This window comes from Somniosus microcephalus, chromosome 2, assembly GCF_052327205.1.
Source record: "Somniosus microcephalus isolate GS21.2 chromosome 2, FLI_Smic_1.0, whole genome shotgun sequence".
Taxonomy (NCBI): Eukaryota; Metazoa; Chordata; class Chondrichthyes; order Squaliformes; family Somniosidae; genus Somniosus; species Somniosus microcephalus.
The window spans coordinates 127,379,501-127,396,921 of NC_140988.1; the positions used below are offsets into that span (position 1 = coordinate 127,379,501).

Genomic DNA, 17,421 nt, shown 5'->3' on the forward strand with positions numbered 1-17,421 from the left:
CTGGGGTTATATTTGACGCATGTCAGGCATTTTCTGCAGTAATTTTCTATATCTCTACCCATTCCTTTCCACCACCAACATCGAGACATCGAACTCGTCATACTTGTTTTACCGGTATGTGCGTACCCATGGTATATACCCAGCAGGCTTTGTCGTATGCACTCTGGGGCTGCCACATTACCGTCTTTCCTCCAAACCCCATCTATCCCTTGTTGGGCTCCCATCTGTTTCCACCCCTCCTTTTCCCACGGGGTGGCTTCTCCCTGTATCTTAAGCACGTTCACCTCTTCGGGCCCAATTGCACACGCACTGACTTGGGCTTCATTGGTCAGATTACCTTTCTCAGCTGCCCTCTTGGCTGCCTCATCTGCCCATTCATTGCTCTGTTGGTGTCGGTCAGTAATCTTATTGTGTGCTTTAATTTTTATTATTGTGCACTCTTGGGGTAGGAGGGAGGCTTCCACTAATTCCTTGGATTATATTCTCGTGTTTTATGGGCCCTCCTCCTGATGTCATGTATCCTCGCCTACTCCAGGCTACCATGTAATCATGCACCACCCCAAAGGTGTATCGACTGTCTGTATATATGTTTACCCTTTTTCCTTCGGCTAACCTTAGGGCCTTGGTGAGAGTCACCAATTCCGCTACCTGAGCCGATAGGCTTCCTTCTAGCCGACCTTCCCTTTTAACCTGTCCATTGCCATCTACCACTGCCCATCCTGTTCGTGGTGTCCCGTCTATATATCGCTGGGACCCATCTACATAGAGATCCATTTCCGCTTCCTCGAGCGGGGTTTCACTAACATGACTACTTTCCTTTTCACTTCCTGTCAGGTTACACTGATGTTCCTCTCCTTCCGTTATAATCCCCTGTGTGGGATTACTATCGTTGTCTTTTATTATTGTTACTGTGCCATTGGGGGGTATGAGCATTGCCTCCCATGTGGCCCTTTGTGCATCTGATACAGTTCTTAGCCTTCCCTTGTTAAGCAACTCTACTAGGGTATGCTGGGTATGTAGAATAATTTGTCCTGACATCACTATTGGTTCACTAACTCTGATGGCCCACATAGCGCAGTCGAGAGCAGCAACGCATCTGGACAATCCTGCAGCTACAGGTTGCTGCTTAGTGGAGTAGTACGCTACCGGCCTTTGTCTATCCCCAAGCACCTGGGTTACTACTGCATTGTAATGACCCTTACTGTGGTAGTTATAGATGGCCTATTCTGGTCTGGTAATCCCAGGGCAGGGGCACTTACGAGGGCTTGTTTTAACTTTAAAAACGCTGTTTCTTGGTCGGGGCCACAATCCACCGGCTCCTGGGATGGTTTCCCCCCTTTGATCAAATCCTGTATAGGTTGGGCCATTTCTGCATATTCTGGGATAAAGTTCCGGCAATAATTAAATAGCCCTAGTACCCGCCTGACCCCTTTGACAGTTCCTGGCCTCTGCATCATTCTAATAGTCTCCTTTCTGTCTTTGGACATTTGCCTCCTCCCTTGTGTTATTATGTATCAACGGTAGGTTACTTCATCCTTCCCTACCTGTGCCTTTCTAAGGTTTACCTTTAGTCCCACATTCTGTAGGGCTCCCAGTACTGTAGTCAAGGCTAGAATGTGCTGTTGTTCGGTACGGGAGGCGATAAGGATATCATCCACATATTGGCCCAGATATTCCAATCGCAGGCCTCCTGCGGGCAGAGGGCTACGATCTGGAAAAATCTGCGCCTGGACCGGAGGGCTCCCGGGAGGCGCAGAGTTCCGCTGCTGGGCCTCTCCAAACTGCCGGTGTGCAGGGCCCACGTATCACAGAGGCGCAGGCAGTTCGCAGCGCCCCTGGGATCACATGGACCATGGGGAGCCAATCAGAAGGGAATCTCCCTTCATATATTTGACAGGTCTTCCTGTGAAATGTATGAATAGAGATCACCCCCAAAACATAGTAAAACTTTAATTTTTTTTTTATCCCATTTTTAAAATGACTTTAAATTACAATAAATTAAGTATTTTAAACAAAAATTTTATTTTTTGAAAAAATTAATTAAAGTTTTTAACGGGGCTAAAAATAAACTTACCTTTCTTTAAAGTATTTTTAAATGATAAATCAGTGGAAAATTATTATTTTTTAAACTTTTTTCAACTCTTATCCTGGTAAAAGCAGACCTTACACCTGCTTTTACCAGGCGCAAGAATTGTAAGTGTCTCCAAAAAGCGGAACTCTCCGCCCGCAAAGGCCCTTCTCCCGGGCAGCCGGAGGATCTGTCAAGAGCTTTTTTGACAGATCGTATATGTCGGTTTCCAGCGCATACGCAGTGCATGCCTGAAACCGGCATTTCCAATGTCCCTACGGGTGAGTACACAACGCGTACCCACCCGTAGGGATCGGATATTCTGCACCATTGTAAGAGGGTGCTTCCTTCTCCTACGTTTATTGGTTCCAGGATTCCTGACAATACTCGGTGAAATATGCTCAGATTATTTTGGAATCCCTGCGGTACTCTAGTCCATGTATACTGTTTTCCCCGTACGGAGAAGTCAAATTTCCCTTGAGATCCTTCATCTAAGGGTATGGCCCAAAATCCGTTCGCTATATCAAGCACGGTGAATATCTTAAAATCTGGCTTCAGACCATTAAATATTGTAGAGGGACCTGCCACTATTGGATGTTCTCGCGGAGTTATCTTATTCAATGCGGTCTACACAAATTTACACCAACCAGAATTTCACCGTGGCCACAATGAAAGTCTGGTTTTAATAGGTTAATTAACCTCATAACTCCAATTTAATCCAGATCAATTTTTTTAAACTAACCAGTATCACTTGGAAAAGAAAGAAGCCACATTAACACAGAAACAATCACCCATGCCTTGTAAACATTCAAATTCATTTTCTTCCAGGCACATTGGCAACTGTATCTTCAAGGCTGAAGCTTATCCTTTGTAAAACAATTAACACACTTAAAACAGCACACGCTTCTCCATCATTCAAGACAAGTCTTCAAAGAGTTAAACAGCTTTTAGCTCTCTATACAAAAGAGTGGGTGGGGCTAAAACAAACCCAACAGACACTTTCAAAGACAGAAAACTTCCACACTTTTAACACACACTCTCACACAAACTGAGATTCCAGCATTCCTTTTAAGATTCCTTTCACTCAGCAAATCCTCTATCTCCCTTATTTGTTCCCGGTAACAGGCAAGTATTATTATCTGGGCCTGCTCTTTTTTTTTTTGACTGTCCCACCACTTTCTCTGCCTATCTGGTGGGTCCTCAGGCTGCCACCCCTTTTTCTTCATTGTATCTATTAGTTTCACGTTCTTTCCTGTTAGCATTTTTACTAGGGACCCCACTGGTCCCCAGTCATACCCGTTGGCCATTCTTTTAAGATCGCTGGGGTCGTTACGTTGCCCCTAGGTTACTCTTGAAATAAGGGGTCGACGCTTGCCCTATAGCGACCACGAATTCACCAGACGGACACCTTGGATAAGTTTCACGATCTTTATTCAAGCATATGCAGGGGGAACGTCTCAGTCTTGGCTGCCTGAGAGAGGATTCTTCCATCAAATACATGCAACAATTATACCTAACTTGGTGCATGCACCCCTCGTGCGTGACCCTTCTATGATCATTGATTGGTGTATAGTTTATTAGAGGGGCTGCATCCATTCGTTGCCTCTTATCAGCGAGGTTGCTGAATGGTTCGCAGAGACCCATCTCTACAGCATGAGCATGCTAACTTATCTGTTTCGACTCTAGTAATGAGGTGATTACCTTATTCTATTAAAATCTTGTTTGTCCTGTCTTATCTATCGTTCTACATTCCTAAGCAAAGACAGGAGACTCACTTTAATTCTAGAAATCCTTTTAACGCCTTACAATTCTCATAGTAAAAAGGAAAGATCACACCTTGCTTCCCCATGTCGGTGGGCTTTCTTACAAGATGTCGTCTTACATGTATCGTCAGCACTTTTCTGACTTTGAGCCTGCCTAAAGCTTTTGTGCTCTCTATTCAAAAACTGGACTGCCCTCATAGCCTTTCCAAATCTCCTAAAAAGCTTCTGACTGTCTGTCTCTTTTCCATGAAGCTAAAAAATACTTCTTGTTTAGTCTTTGGGGGAAACCAACTTCCCCCTCTCCAACAGATACACCACTTTGAGTACTGTTGGGGGGGATGGCTTATCAGAGGAAGGCAGCAGCAGCCAACTTCCTGGCACCAGGGGTGGCTCTGCTGCACAGAATGGGAGGAAAAAGAGTGGTAGAGCTATAGTAATAGGGGATTCAATTGTAAGGGGAATAGATAGGTGTTTCTGCGGCCGCAAACGAGACTGCAGGATGGTGTGTTGCCTCCCTGGTGCAAGGGTCAAGGATGTCTCCGAGCGGCTGCAGAACATCTTGGAAGGGGAGGGTGAACAGCCAGTTGTCGTGGTGCATATAGGCACCAACGATGTAGGTAAACAGCGGGATGAGGTCCTAAAAGCGGAATATAGGGAGTTAGGAGGTAAATTAAAAAACAGGACCTCAAAGGTAGTAATCTCAGGATTGCTACCAGTGCCACGTGCTAGTCAGAGTAGAAATAGAAGGATACTTCAGATGAATACGTGGCTAGAGGAATGGTGCCAGGGGGAGGGATTCAAGTTCCTGGGACATTGGAACCGGTTCTGGGGGAGGTGGGACCAGTTCAAACCGGACGGTCTGCACCTGGGCAGGGCTGGAACCGATGCCCTAGGGGATTTGCTAGTGCTGTAGGGGAGGGTTTAAACTAAAATGGAAGGGGGTTGGGAACCTGAGCAGGGAGACAGAGGAAAGGGAAACAAGGATAAAAGCAAAAGATAGGAAGGAGAAAAACAAAAGTGGCAGTCAGAGAAATCAAAGGTTTAAATCAAACGTGGCCACAGTAAATAATAATTCTAATCGGTCTAAGAGCGTTAAAAAAACAAGCCTGAAGGCTGTGTGTCTTAATGCGAGGAGCATTTGTAATAAGGTGGATGAATTGGCTGTGCAAATAAAGGTAAACGAATATGATTTGGTTGGGATTACGGAAACGTGGCTCAAGGATGGCCAAGACTGGGAACTCAACATCCAGGGGTATTCGATATTCAGGAAAGATAGGCAAAAAGGAAAGGGAGGTGGGATAGCATTACTGGTTAAAGAAGGCATTAACACAATGGTAATGAAGGATATTAGCTCTGATGATGTGGAATCTGTATGGGTAGAATTGAGAAATACTAAGGGGAAAAAAACATTAGTGGGAGTGGTATATAGACCTCCAAACAGTAAGGTGGAGGTTGGGGATGGCATTAAAAGGGAAATTAAAGAAGCGTGCAATAAGGGCACAGCAGTCATCATGGGTGACTTTAATCTACATATAGATTGGGCTAACCAAATTAGTAACAATACTGTGGAGGAGGAATTCCTGGAGTGTTTACGGGATGGTTTCCTGGACCAATATGTCGAGGAACCAACCAGAGATCAGGCCATCTTAGACTGGGTATTATGTAACGAGAAAGGATTAATTAGCAATCTTGTTGTACAAGGCCCCTTGGGTCGGAGCGATCATAATATGATCGAATTCTTCATTAAGATGGAGAATGAAGTAGTTGACTCAGAAACTAGGGTCCTCAATTTAAATAAAGGAAACTACGATGGTCTGAGGAGCGAGTTGGGTAGGATTAATTGGGGAATGGCACTCAAAGAGTTGACGGTGGATAGGCAATGGCAAACATTCAAAGACCGAATGGATGAACTACAGAAGTTGTTCATCCCAGTTTGGCATAAAAATAAAACAAGAAAGGTGACTCAACCGTGGCTAACAAGGGAAATTAGGGATAGCATAAGATCCAAGGAGAGGACATACAAATTGGCCAGAAAAAGAAATAATCCTGAGGATTGGGAGCAGTTCAGGATTCAACAAAGGAGGACAAAGGGATTAATTAAGAAAGGGAAAATAGAATATGAGAGTAAGCTTTCAGGGAACATAAAAACTGACTGTAAAAGCTTTTATAGATATGTGAAGAGAAAAAGATTGGTGAAGTCAAGCATAGGTCCCTTGCAGTCAGAATCGGGGGAATTTATAATGGGGAACAAAGAAATGGCAGACCAACTAAATACATATTTTGGTTCTGTCTTCACAAAGGAGGACACAAATAACCTCCCAGAAATACTGGGGAACATAGGGTCTGATGAAAGGGTGGAACTGAAAGAAATCAGTATTTGTAGGGAAATGGTGTTAGGAAAATTGATGGGACTGAAGGCCGATAAATCCCCAGGGCCTGATAATCTACATCCCAGGGTACTTAAGGAAGTGGCCCTAGAAATAGTAGATGCATTGCTGGTCATATTCCAGAACTCAATAAACTCTGGAACAGTACCCATGGATTGGAGGGTAGCTAATGTTACCCCACTATTCAAAAAAGGTGGCAGAGAAAAAGCGGGGAATTATAGACCGGTAAGCCTGACATCGGTAGTGGGGAAAATGCTAGAGTCCATTATAAAAGATGTAATAGCAGAGCACTTGGAAAGCAGTGACAGGATCGGACAAAGTCAACATGGATTTACAAAAGGTAAATCATACTTGACTAATCTACTGGAATTTTTTGAGGATGTAACTGGTAAAATAGATAAGGGAGAACCAGTGGATGTGGTGTATTTGGACTTTCAGAAGGCTTTCGATAAGGTCCCGCATAAGAGATTAGCGTGCAAAATTAAGGCACATGGGATTGGGGGCATGGTATTGACTTGGATAGAGAACTGGTTGGCGGACAGAAAGCAAAGAGTTGGAATAAACGGGTCGTTTTCCGAGTGGCAGGCAGTGACTAGTGGGGTACCGCAAGGATCGGTCCTAGGACCCCAGCTGTTCACAATATATATTAATGACCTGGACGAGATTTGATGTAATATCTCCAAATTTGCAGATGACACAAAGCTGGGTGGGAGGGTATGCTGTGAGGAGGATGTCATGCAACTCCAGTACGATTTGGACAGGTTAGGTGATTGGGCAGAAACATGGCAAATGCACTATAATGTGGATAAATGTGAGGTTATCCACTTTGGTGGCAAAAACAGGAAGGCAGATTATTATTTGAATGGCAATAGATTGGGAGAAGGGGAAGTGCAAAGAGACCTGGGTGTTCTTGTGCACGAGTCACTGAAGGTAAGCATGCAGGTGCAGCAGGCGGTTAAGAAGGCAAATGGTATGTTGTCCTTCGTAGCAAGAGGGTTCGAGTACAGGAACAAGGATGCCTTGCTACAGTTATACAGGGCCTTGGTGAGGCCGCACCTTGAGTATTGTGTGCAGTTTTGGTCGCCTTATCTGAGGAAGGACGTTCTTGCCATCGAAGGAGTGCAGCGAAGATTCACCAGGCTGATACCTGGGATGGCAGGAATGACGTATTAGGAGAGATTGCGTCGATTGGGCTTATACTCACTGGAGTTTAGAAGATTGAGAGGGGATCTCATCGAAACCTATAAAATTCTGTCAGGCCTGGACAGACTAGATGCTGGAAGGATGTTCCCGATGGTCGGGGAGTCCAGAACCAGGGGTCATAGTCTAAGGATAAGGGGTAGGACATTTAGGACTGAAATGAGGAGGAATTTCTTCACCCAAAGAGTGGTGAACCTGTGGAATTCTCTGCCACAGAGGGTGGTGGAGGCCAGTTCATTAAATATATTCAAGAAAGAGTTGGATATATTTCTTAAGGCTAAAGGGATCAAGGGATATGGGGAGAAGGCAGGGACAGGGTACTGAATTTGGATGATCAGCCATGATCTCATTGAATGGCGGAGCAGGCTCGAAGGGCCGAATGGCCTACTCCTGCCCATATCTTCTATGTTTCTATGTCTATGTTTCCATTTAGCACATTTGACCACCTTTCATCTAGGTGCCTTTTTTAAACATGGGAGAATGCATTGAGCTTAACAAACAAAACATTAAAAGTAGCTTTTTTCCCCCAAATACTTTCTATGGTAAATGGTCACAAAATCCTGAAATGTGACAAGTATATTTTATATTTTCTTTTAAGTAAATTGCAAACAATGGTGGTGTTGGTCAGTGCTGTGATGTGAGCCCAGTCAATAGAGGACCACAAGTTTATCCACTAACCTTGTTAGTAGGTTGCTTTTCCTCTCTAATTTAATAGTATTCCAATTGATACAAAGTGTGGTGTCATAGTATGAGAGCACAAGTAGTCGAGCTTAGCTTTATGTTGCAGCTTTTCACCAGCTGATTATAAAGCCTGGTGCTTCTCTAAATAGAGGGAGAATTGGAGGTCAAATTTGAGACAAATATTAAGTTGTTTTTTGTCTTGATTTAGCTTGGTGATATGTTTGTGCATAGAATTAAAGGAATAAGCATTTTAAAAGCCAGCTTCTGCCAGATTCTTGTACCAAGCTTACTCAATGCAAAAATTTCAACTTTTGTTCTGCCGCCTGCAAAGCTTGAGGGAGCAATCAAGTTACTTTGAGCAAACTGACTGATTCATTTATTACATTTTTTATGCTATTTACAAATATGCAGTTATTTACAAACCCTGGAAGTCCCAGTAGCTGTTTTCTGGGATCTTTAAGGAGTTGCAGCTGCTCAGATGAGATTTGGTTTGAAATTGAGCCAGCATCCATTCCCACAGTGGTAAGAAAAGAAGAAAACCAACACTGTGCATATAAAAGTATTGTACAAAAGAATAGCTTTGCATTAAGAGGCAACCTTTTATTGTTTTCCTTTTGAGAAAGTAGATTTCTGCTGTATTTATGTCACCGTTATTTGCTTAATCATCTTTTGTAAAATAAATTTGCATAATTTACATTTAAAACAAGATTTGAAGTTGTGATGCTCCATCGACGATGGGCTAATCAATAGAAAGGTTAGTCTTAGTTTTCTTGGGGCACATTGCTAAATGCATACCTAGATGGCACGACTAGTGAAGATACTCGCAAAGGCATAGGGAGTTATGGTTCACCTGTGTGAGTGATCTGAAATGTGGAGGCTGAAGAAAATTTGGAGTAAGGACAGAAAAGACCCCAAAATGGTACAGTCCAGACCAGTGGTACAACGTTAACTTTTGGCCAAGGACCACAGTTCCAAGCAGTGACTTGAGCAAGAACTGCTCTCACAAACCCATAGTAAGGTGCTGACAGGATTGAAAAGAAGCTTGCCACCTTTTGCCAAGTTCAAAACTCGATTGTACGAGGACTTGCACAACTTTTGGTGTACTGTGTCATCTAGTGAGTTGCGCAGATGTAATTTAAATGCTGTTTATCTGCACATGCCGACAACAATTTATCACTGAATTAGCCGTAAGGAAACCTGATTATTCAATTCAATTCAAATCCAGACTAGCTGTAATGGAGGCACATAAGGCCCCCAGTTGGACCGTGAGCCATACCATGAATGCTGGCAGTATAGTGCACTATTGACATTGGTCTGCAAACACATTGTCTACCGTTCTTTCAACTGGCAATGGTGTATTGGAGAGGGTTAGCAATAATATTGATACCATGTCCAACACTGCCTTCAGTGTGCCAGTGCAGCCTTCAATCGCCTGAGGAAGAGAGTGTTCGAAGACCAGGACCTCAAACCCGGCACTAAGCTCATGGTCTACAGAGCAGCAGTGGTACCCACCCTGCTGTATGCCTCAGAGACATGGACCATGTACAGCAGGCACCTCAAAGCACTGGAGAGGTACCACCAACGCTGCCTCCATAAGATCCTGCAAATCCATTGGCAGGATAGGCGCACCAACGTCAGTGTTCTTGCTCAGGCCAACATCCCCAGCATCGAAGCTTTGACCACACTCGATCAGCTCCAATGGATGGGTCACATTGTCCACATGCCCGATACGAGACTCCCAAAACAAGCGCTCTACTCTGAGCTCCGGCACGGCAAGAGAGCCACAGGTGGAATCCCTGGCCCAAGACCACACAAAGTGGAGGAGAAGCTCCCGGGAAGGCGCCAAACACCTCGAGTCTCTTCAGGAGCAAGCGGAAGCCAAGCGCAAGGAGCGCACGTCAACCCAAGCACACCACCAACCCGCCCCTTCAACCACCATCTGCCCCACCTGTGACAGAGACTGTAGGTCCTGCATTGGACTAATCAGTCACCTGCGAACTCATTTTTAATGTGGAAGCAAGTCATCCTCGGTTCCGAGGGACTGCCTAAGAAGAAGACGACCATGCTTAGCATTTTCGTAGAACGCACATAGAATTAAAAAGTCATATTACCAATTTATTTTTGAGGGTATGGTGTACCACTATTTGTGCCATGGCATGCAACACCTTGCACTTGAGAGCCCAAGCAGGCAGCCTGTTTTCTCATCTATGCTAATGTCACTCTGAACTGACCATTCCACGCACATCAGCAGCCCCTAAATGATTGTCCTCGTCCTCACACAGCAACACAACATAGAAACATAGAAGATAGGAGCAGGTGTAGGTCATTCGGCCCCTCGAACCTGCTCCGCCATTTAATGAGATCATGGCTGATCATCTAAGTTCAGTACCCTATCCCTGCCTTCTCCCCATATCCCTTGATCCCTTTAGCCTTAAGAAATATATCTAACTCCTTCTTGAATATATTTAATGAATTGGCCTCAACTGCCTTCTGTGGTAGACAATTCCACAGGTTCACCACTCTCTGGGTAAAGAAATTCCTCCTCATCTCTGTCCTAAATGGCTTACCCCTTATCCTTAGACTGTGACCCCTGGTTCTGGACTCCCCAGCCATCGGGAACATCCTTCCTGCATCTAGTCTGTCTAGTCCTGTTAGAATTTTATAAGTTTCAATTAGATCCCCTCTCATTCTTCTAAACTCCAGCAAGTATAAGCCCAATCGATCCAATCGCTCCTCATACGTCATTCCAGCCATCCCAGGTATCAGTCTGGTGAATCTTCGCTGCACTCCCTCCATGGCAAGAACATCCTTCCTCAGATAAGGCGACCAAAACTGCACACAATACTCAAGATGTGGTCTTACCAAGGCCCTGTACAACTGCAGCAAGACATCCTTGTTCCTGTACTTGAATCCTCTCGCTACGAAGGCCAACATACCATTTGCCTTCTTAACCGCCTGCTGCACCTGCATGCTTACCTTCAGCGACTGGTGCACAAGGACACCCAGGTCTCGTTGCACTTACCCTTCTCCCAATCTATTGCTGTTCAGATAATAATCTGCCTTCCTGTTTTTGCCACCAAAGTGGATAACCTCGCATTTATCCACATTATACTGCATCTGCCATGCTTCTGCCCAATCACCCAACCTGTCCAAATCATACTGGAGTTTCTCGGCATCCTCCTCACAGCACACACGCCCACCCAGCTTTGTGTCGTCTGCAAACTTGGAGATATTACATCTAGTTCCCTCATCTAGATCATTAATCTATATTGTGAATAGCTGGGGTCCTAGGACCGATCCCTGCGGTACCCCACTAGTCACTGCCTGCCACACGGAAAAAGATCCGTTTATTCCAACTCTTTGCTTCCTGACTGCCAACCAGTTCTCTATCCAAGTCAGTACCTTGCCCCCAATCCCATGTGCCTTAACATTACATGCTAATTACTTATGCGGGACCTTATCGAAAGCCTTCTGAAAGTCCAAATACACCACATCCACTGGTTCTCCCTTATCTATTTTACCAGTTACATCCTCAAAAAATTCCAGTAGATTAGTCAAGCACGATTTACCTTTTGTAACTGAGAATAGGAACTCGAGTATGGGAGTTCAAACCATGCCGGTCAACCTGTAGAATATTATGACTTTAATAAAGAAAATGTACAGGATAGATGATGAGGGAGTTGTGATTTACTGAACTGAGTAATGTTTGCCCCAATTATTCTTGATCAAGGCCTGACTGACGTGCTGGTTTAACCCAGTAGATCACTAACCCTGATACATACTTTTAATGACATATATCTATGCAGACATTTTTATATGACGAGGTTTGTTTTAATTATGGAAAACATTTTTTATACACTTCCATTGGTGGTGGTGGCTATTGTGCATGAAGATGTTTACTGTACAATTGTTTGGTGTGACTTGCTGTGCATCACCCCTGTGCTCACTGACCTACATTGGCTCCCAGTTCAGAATTTTAAAATTCTCATCCTTGTTTTCAAAAACCTACATGGCCTTACCCCTCCCTATCTCTGTAACCTCATCCAATTCCGGCCTTGTGAGCATCCCCTATTTTAATTGCTCCACCATTGGCAGCCGTGCTTTCAGCTGCCTTGGCTCTAATCTCTGGAATTCCCTCCCTAAACCTCTCCGCCTCTCTACCTCTCTCTCCTCCTTAAGATGCTCCTTAAAACCTACCTCTTTGACCAATCATCTGCCCTATATGACTTGGCAGCAAATGTTTGATAACGCTCCTGTGAAGTGCCTTGGGATGTTCTACTATGTTAAAGGTGGTATATAAATGCAGGTTGTTGTTGGAACATTTATGTTGGTTCAAGGAATAAAGCAAGTATGTGTAATTAAGGGAAATTATCCATACTTGATAAAATGTGTAGCACTGAAAATCTGAATAATAGAAAGCATTAAGTACATTAAATGCAGAGAGCAAAATGATTTTATAATTATGGATTTATGAATACTGTGTAATTTTTTAATTCAACTGTACATAAAAGATGCCCATGTTTGACAACTCTACTTTACTTTATTTGGGTCAGTAGAAATCTGCATGAAATTATTTACAGTAAATGCCTCTGGGGAATTACCCAAGTATGTAGTTTGATGCAGAAGAATGCAGTTCTGTAATCTAACCGGACAACTTCTAAGCTTCTCAGTAAACAAATTAAACTATAGCCATTTGGGAGAGATAGTTTTTGAAGAAGGGTCAAACCCGAAACGTCAACTCAAATTTCTCTCCACAGATGTTGCCTGACCTGCTGAGTTTTTCCAGCATTTTCTGTTGTTATTTGGGAGAGATAGTTGTTCATCATTAATGTATAATAAAGTGTAAGTGGCCTGTGAGTCGGTTGTAATTGAAGTAGAGACCTAGACAAAGGAACTACATCTGAACAAGCCAGTGATTAAGTAATATGCATCAGGTGAGTGACTTGGCTATTTTACCAGCATAGTGGTGGGAAACAAACAACATGGTGTAAGCCATTCCAACTTGGTGAAATACCACTTGAAACATCCTTGTTTGCTTTACCTTTGTGTGAAACGTCTTTTAAATTAATTGCTGAGCTTTTACTAAAGTTCTCTGGAATGAAGCCCAAAGATCATCTATCAAGATCAGCCTGCCTCAGGAATAAAAATATCCTTTCCCAGAAATATAGCTTGTAACGTATGCATATCTCAACCTTGTTTACAAATCCCTCCATGGCCTCGCCCCTCCCTATCTCTGTAATCTCCTCTGGCCCAACAACTCCTCCCCCTCCTCCCGAGATAGCGGAGCTTCTCTAATTCTGGCCACTTGACCAGCCCTGATTTTAATCACTCAACCATTGGTGGCCGTGCCTTCAGCTGCTTAGGCTCTGGAATTCCCTCCCTAAACCTCTCTGCCTCTCTACTTCTCTTTCCTCCTTTAAGACACTCTTTAAAACCTACCTCTCATTTCTCCTTATGTAGCTCGGTGTCAAATTTTGTTTTATAATGCTCCTGTGAAGCGCCTTGAGATGTTTTACTATGTTCAAGGCACTGTATAAATACACGTCGTTGTTATCAATGACCTCTTTGACACTGTATAATTACAGATGGTGATATTTTACTCACTGGCTGATGGGTTGTTCTGTTCGTCTGGTGTATGATGACTGTATCAATCAATAGGTGTTATATGTTAATTTATCATTTCTGGAAGTGATTGGATTCATTTAGATTAACTAATCAAAGATCTATCCTTGGCCACCTCCTATTTCTCATCTACATCCTGCCACTTGACGACATCCAAAAACACACTGCCAGATTCCACATGTATGCTGACGACGCCCAGCTCTACCTCAGCATCACCTCTCTCGACCCCCTCCACTGCTTATGATTTGTCATACTGCTTGTCCGAGTCCAGTATTGGATGAGCAGAAATTTCCTCCAATTAAATATTGGAAAGACCAAAGCTATTGTCTTTGCCCCCCCGCCACAAACTCTGTACCCTAGCCATTGATTCTATCATCCTCCCTGACCACTATCGAGGCTGAACCAGACTGTTTGCAACCTCGCCATCTTATTTGACCCAGAGCTGAGCTTCTCATCCATATCCTCTCCAAGACCACCTATTTCCAACCTGTAATATCGCCAGTTTCCACCCCTGCCTCAGCCCATCTGGTGCTGAAACCCTCATCTATGCTTTTGTTACCCCCAGACTTGACTATTCCAACGCTCTCCCGGCCAGTCTCCAATTGTCCATCTTCCATAAACTGCTCATCTGAAACTGTGTTGCCCAGAACCTCACTTGTACCAAGTCCCGTTCACCCATCATCCCTGTGCTCACTGATCTACATTGACTCCCAGTCCAGTAACCCCTCAAATTTAAAAATCGCATCCTTGTGTTCAAATCCCTCCATGGCCTCACCCCTCCCTACCTCCTCTAGCCCTAGAACCTTCCGAGAACACTGGCCTTCCTCCAATTCTGGCCTCTTGTGCATCCCTGATTTCCTTCGCCCCACCATTGACGGCTGTGCCTTCAGTTGTCTAGGCTCTAAACTCTGGAATTCCCCCCCCAAACCTCTCTACCTCTCTCTTTCCTTAATACACTCCTTAAAACCTACCAAGCTTTTGGTCACCGATTCTAATATCTCCTTATGTGGCTCGGTGTCATATTTTGTCTGATAACGCTCTTGTGAAGTGCCTTGGACATATTACTATGTTAAAAGTGCTATATAAATGTTAGTTGTTGCTGTAGACTATGTGACAAGAACACAATCATTTTCTGTCATTAAGTACTGAAATTGTAGGATTTAATCCCTACTCTGAGAATGAAGTCGGAAATAATTTCCTCACTGTACCTGCTTTACTATAAAAACTTAGAGTCTTAATCCTCGAATTTTTTACTCCCTGGGTTAAAACAAAATGCCTGTTTTTTTTTTAATTCAAGGAATTAACAGAATGATTCCGATGAGAGAGCGCTCTAGAACAGAGGAAGACATACTCCAAGCAGCATTGAGGCACAGCAGCCGTAGACCTGGGAGTAACCCCTTGTCTGCATCAGATGAGTCAACTGGACTAGAATGGGAAAATGATTTTGTCAGTGCTGAGATGGATGATAATGGGAATTCTGAATATGCAGGTTTTGTGAACCCAGTTTTAGAACTCTCTCCTAGCGATGTGAAAAATACAGACAGTGATCAGCAGGGTAGATAGTGTTCTTGCCAGGTAACGTGGATTGGTTGAGACCAAACTTTTGGAGACGTTGTAAGAATGTATTTCAACTCTATTGGGACGTTTTACCTTTTTGAGTGATGGTCTGACTACATAGACTGCAAAAGAGCACGACTGCTTTGTATCGTGCTAGCACATACAATTTATAATTAAGTGCAATTCTTGTAAACTTCCAGCTTATGAATGAATTTTTTAAGCCATTACCTTGGGTGTTGATTAAAAAGGCTGTGCTGTAAAGGGAAAAAATGTGATGTGAAGTTTAATTGATGAAACTTTCTAGCTACAAGATGCATGTTTGTAGGTATTCATTTTTATATGAGTCACTGCTGTTCTGGTTGTATAAGGAGCAACAAATAAGTGGATACACTGGATTAGTAAATTGATTTATTGATCAGGTTTGATAACTACTGTTACATTAATATGTAAATATCATGAAGCCTTATGAGATTGAATTGTTTTTCTTTGCATAACACAACTGAGCCTCGGTTTGTATTAAGTTGTACTATCATTTCTTTTATTGAGTTATTAGTTGAGTGTTAGCTCATATTTCTCCAACATATGTTTGTTACGTGTTTTTATTTCTTCAAACATAAATATTCCATTATTGCAGGTCAAGTAAAATTAGTTTGGTTCAGTGATCTATGGATATGTCAACTTCTATATTTGTTAATTATTTTGATTTCTTGCCACCGTCTCTTCCTGCTACTTCGGTATTGAGCGTTTAGTGTTCCATTCTCCAGCCCTGGCATGTTACTTTGAGCACAAGAAAATTCACCAGGAAATTGCTTCCAGTTCTGCAGTTTGATTTTAAACATGTTGTGAAATTATAATACATTAAAATAATTCTGTGTAGTTTTTATAAGGAAATAGTGAAGTTGTAAGCTAAAAATCAGTGTCCAGCTACTACAAATTGAAAAGCAAAATACTGCAAATGCTGGAAATCTGAAATAAAAACAGAAAATGCTGGAAATACTCAGCAGGTCAGGCAGCATCTGTGGAGAGAGAAAGAGTTAACGTCTCGTCAGAACTTCCACAGATGCTGCCTGATCTGCCGAGTATTTCCAGCATTTTCTGTTAACTACAAATTGAAGATCTTTTTTTGGTTCTCCAAAAGCATTTTCAACTTTTTGATTTGTTTTTAGGCAGGCTGATGGGCCTTTTATCTTGCAAATTCTCTGGTATCAAGTCTTGGGAGAGCTGCACTGTAACAGTCTCCATGCTTTTCCTGATTTGTATTTCTCATCTGACACCCATCCCCATAAGCCTGACTGAGGCTGATGTGAAAAAACTCACTGTGGACGTGGAATAAATACATGCAAAACCAATTCTGCTTGTTCAGTGGCACAGCAAAGGGAGCAGTAGCTTGCAAGACCTGTGAAAAAGAAGTGCTGTCAAAACTCCAGAAGTTTCACTCTTTACACTTGAAAGTGCAGTAGATGGTGGGAGAACCAGGGGAAGCTAATAAGTACATGAGGGAGAAAGGAATAGAAGGCTATGTTGATAGAATGACATAAAGTAAGGTGGGAGGAGGCTCAGATGGAGCAGAAACACCAACATAGTTGTGGCAAATGTGCTGTTTCTGTGCTGTAAATTATATGTAACCGCATGCCTGCAGTTGAGGGAGCTCCATCCTTTAGTTCCTAAAAACACTTGCTCAAAATCCACCAGAGCTGCTCTGTTGGCCTGAGAGTTTATCATAGTACAATATTTTTTGATACAGTTTTGTTTCATCCCTGCTGCCTTGATCATTGGCACAAATAGCATATTTACATTGCGCATTTGATTATTTCCATCATGTGTTAGTTAATAAATGTAAACAGCCTGGTGGAACACTTTTGAAATGTAATGGTGCCTCTTGTAGGCTGCAATGCATTCTTACTAAAAATGTCCACCACTTTGAATTGTTGTTTGGACTCGGTTGTATTCATTGTCTTCCATTGTCCCAGTTTCAGCAAAACCAAATGATTTTGTTTACTGTGTTTTAGCCCCGCACTGTCAAATGGCTCATCAAAAAGTGATATTGCAAAAAGTGATTTTGAATTCTTTTTAGTCTAATACACTCATCGCATTGCAAACTAATGTAGAGTAAATGTAAAGGTGCATTTAGACGAAAATACAA

General features: G+C 43.0%; 1 protein-coding gene across 2 annotated transcripts in view; it reads left to right on the top strand.

The window, feature by feature from the left end:
* The window catches only part of ap1ar (adaptor related protein complex 1 associated regulatory protein), a 161,925-nt gene extending 144,717 nt beyond the window's left edge, over positions 1-17,208 (top strand). For both annotated transcript variants that reach the window (XM_085962222.1, XM_085962221.1), the window contains one exon: positions 15,019-17,208. In XM_085962222.1, the coding sequence (XP_085818348.1) occupies positions 15,019-15,284 (266 nt within the window). In that variant the 3' untranslated portion in view covers positions 15,285-17,208. The remainder of the gene's footprint in view (positions 1-15,018) is intronic.
* Positions 17,209-17,421: the final 213 nt, after the last annotated feature.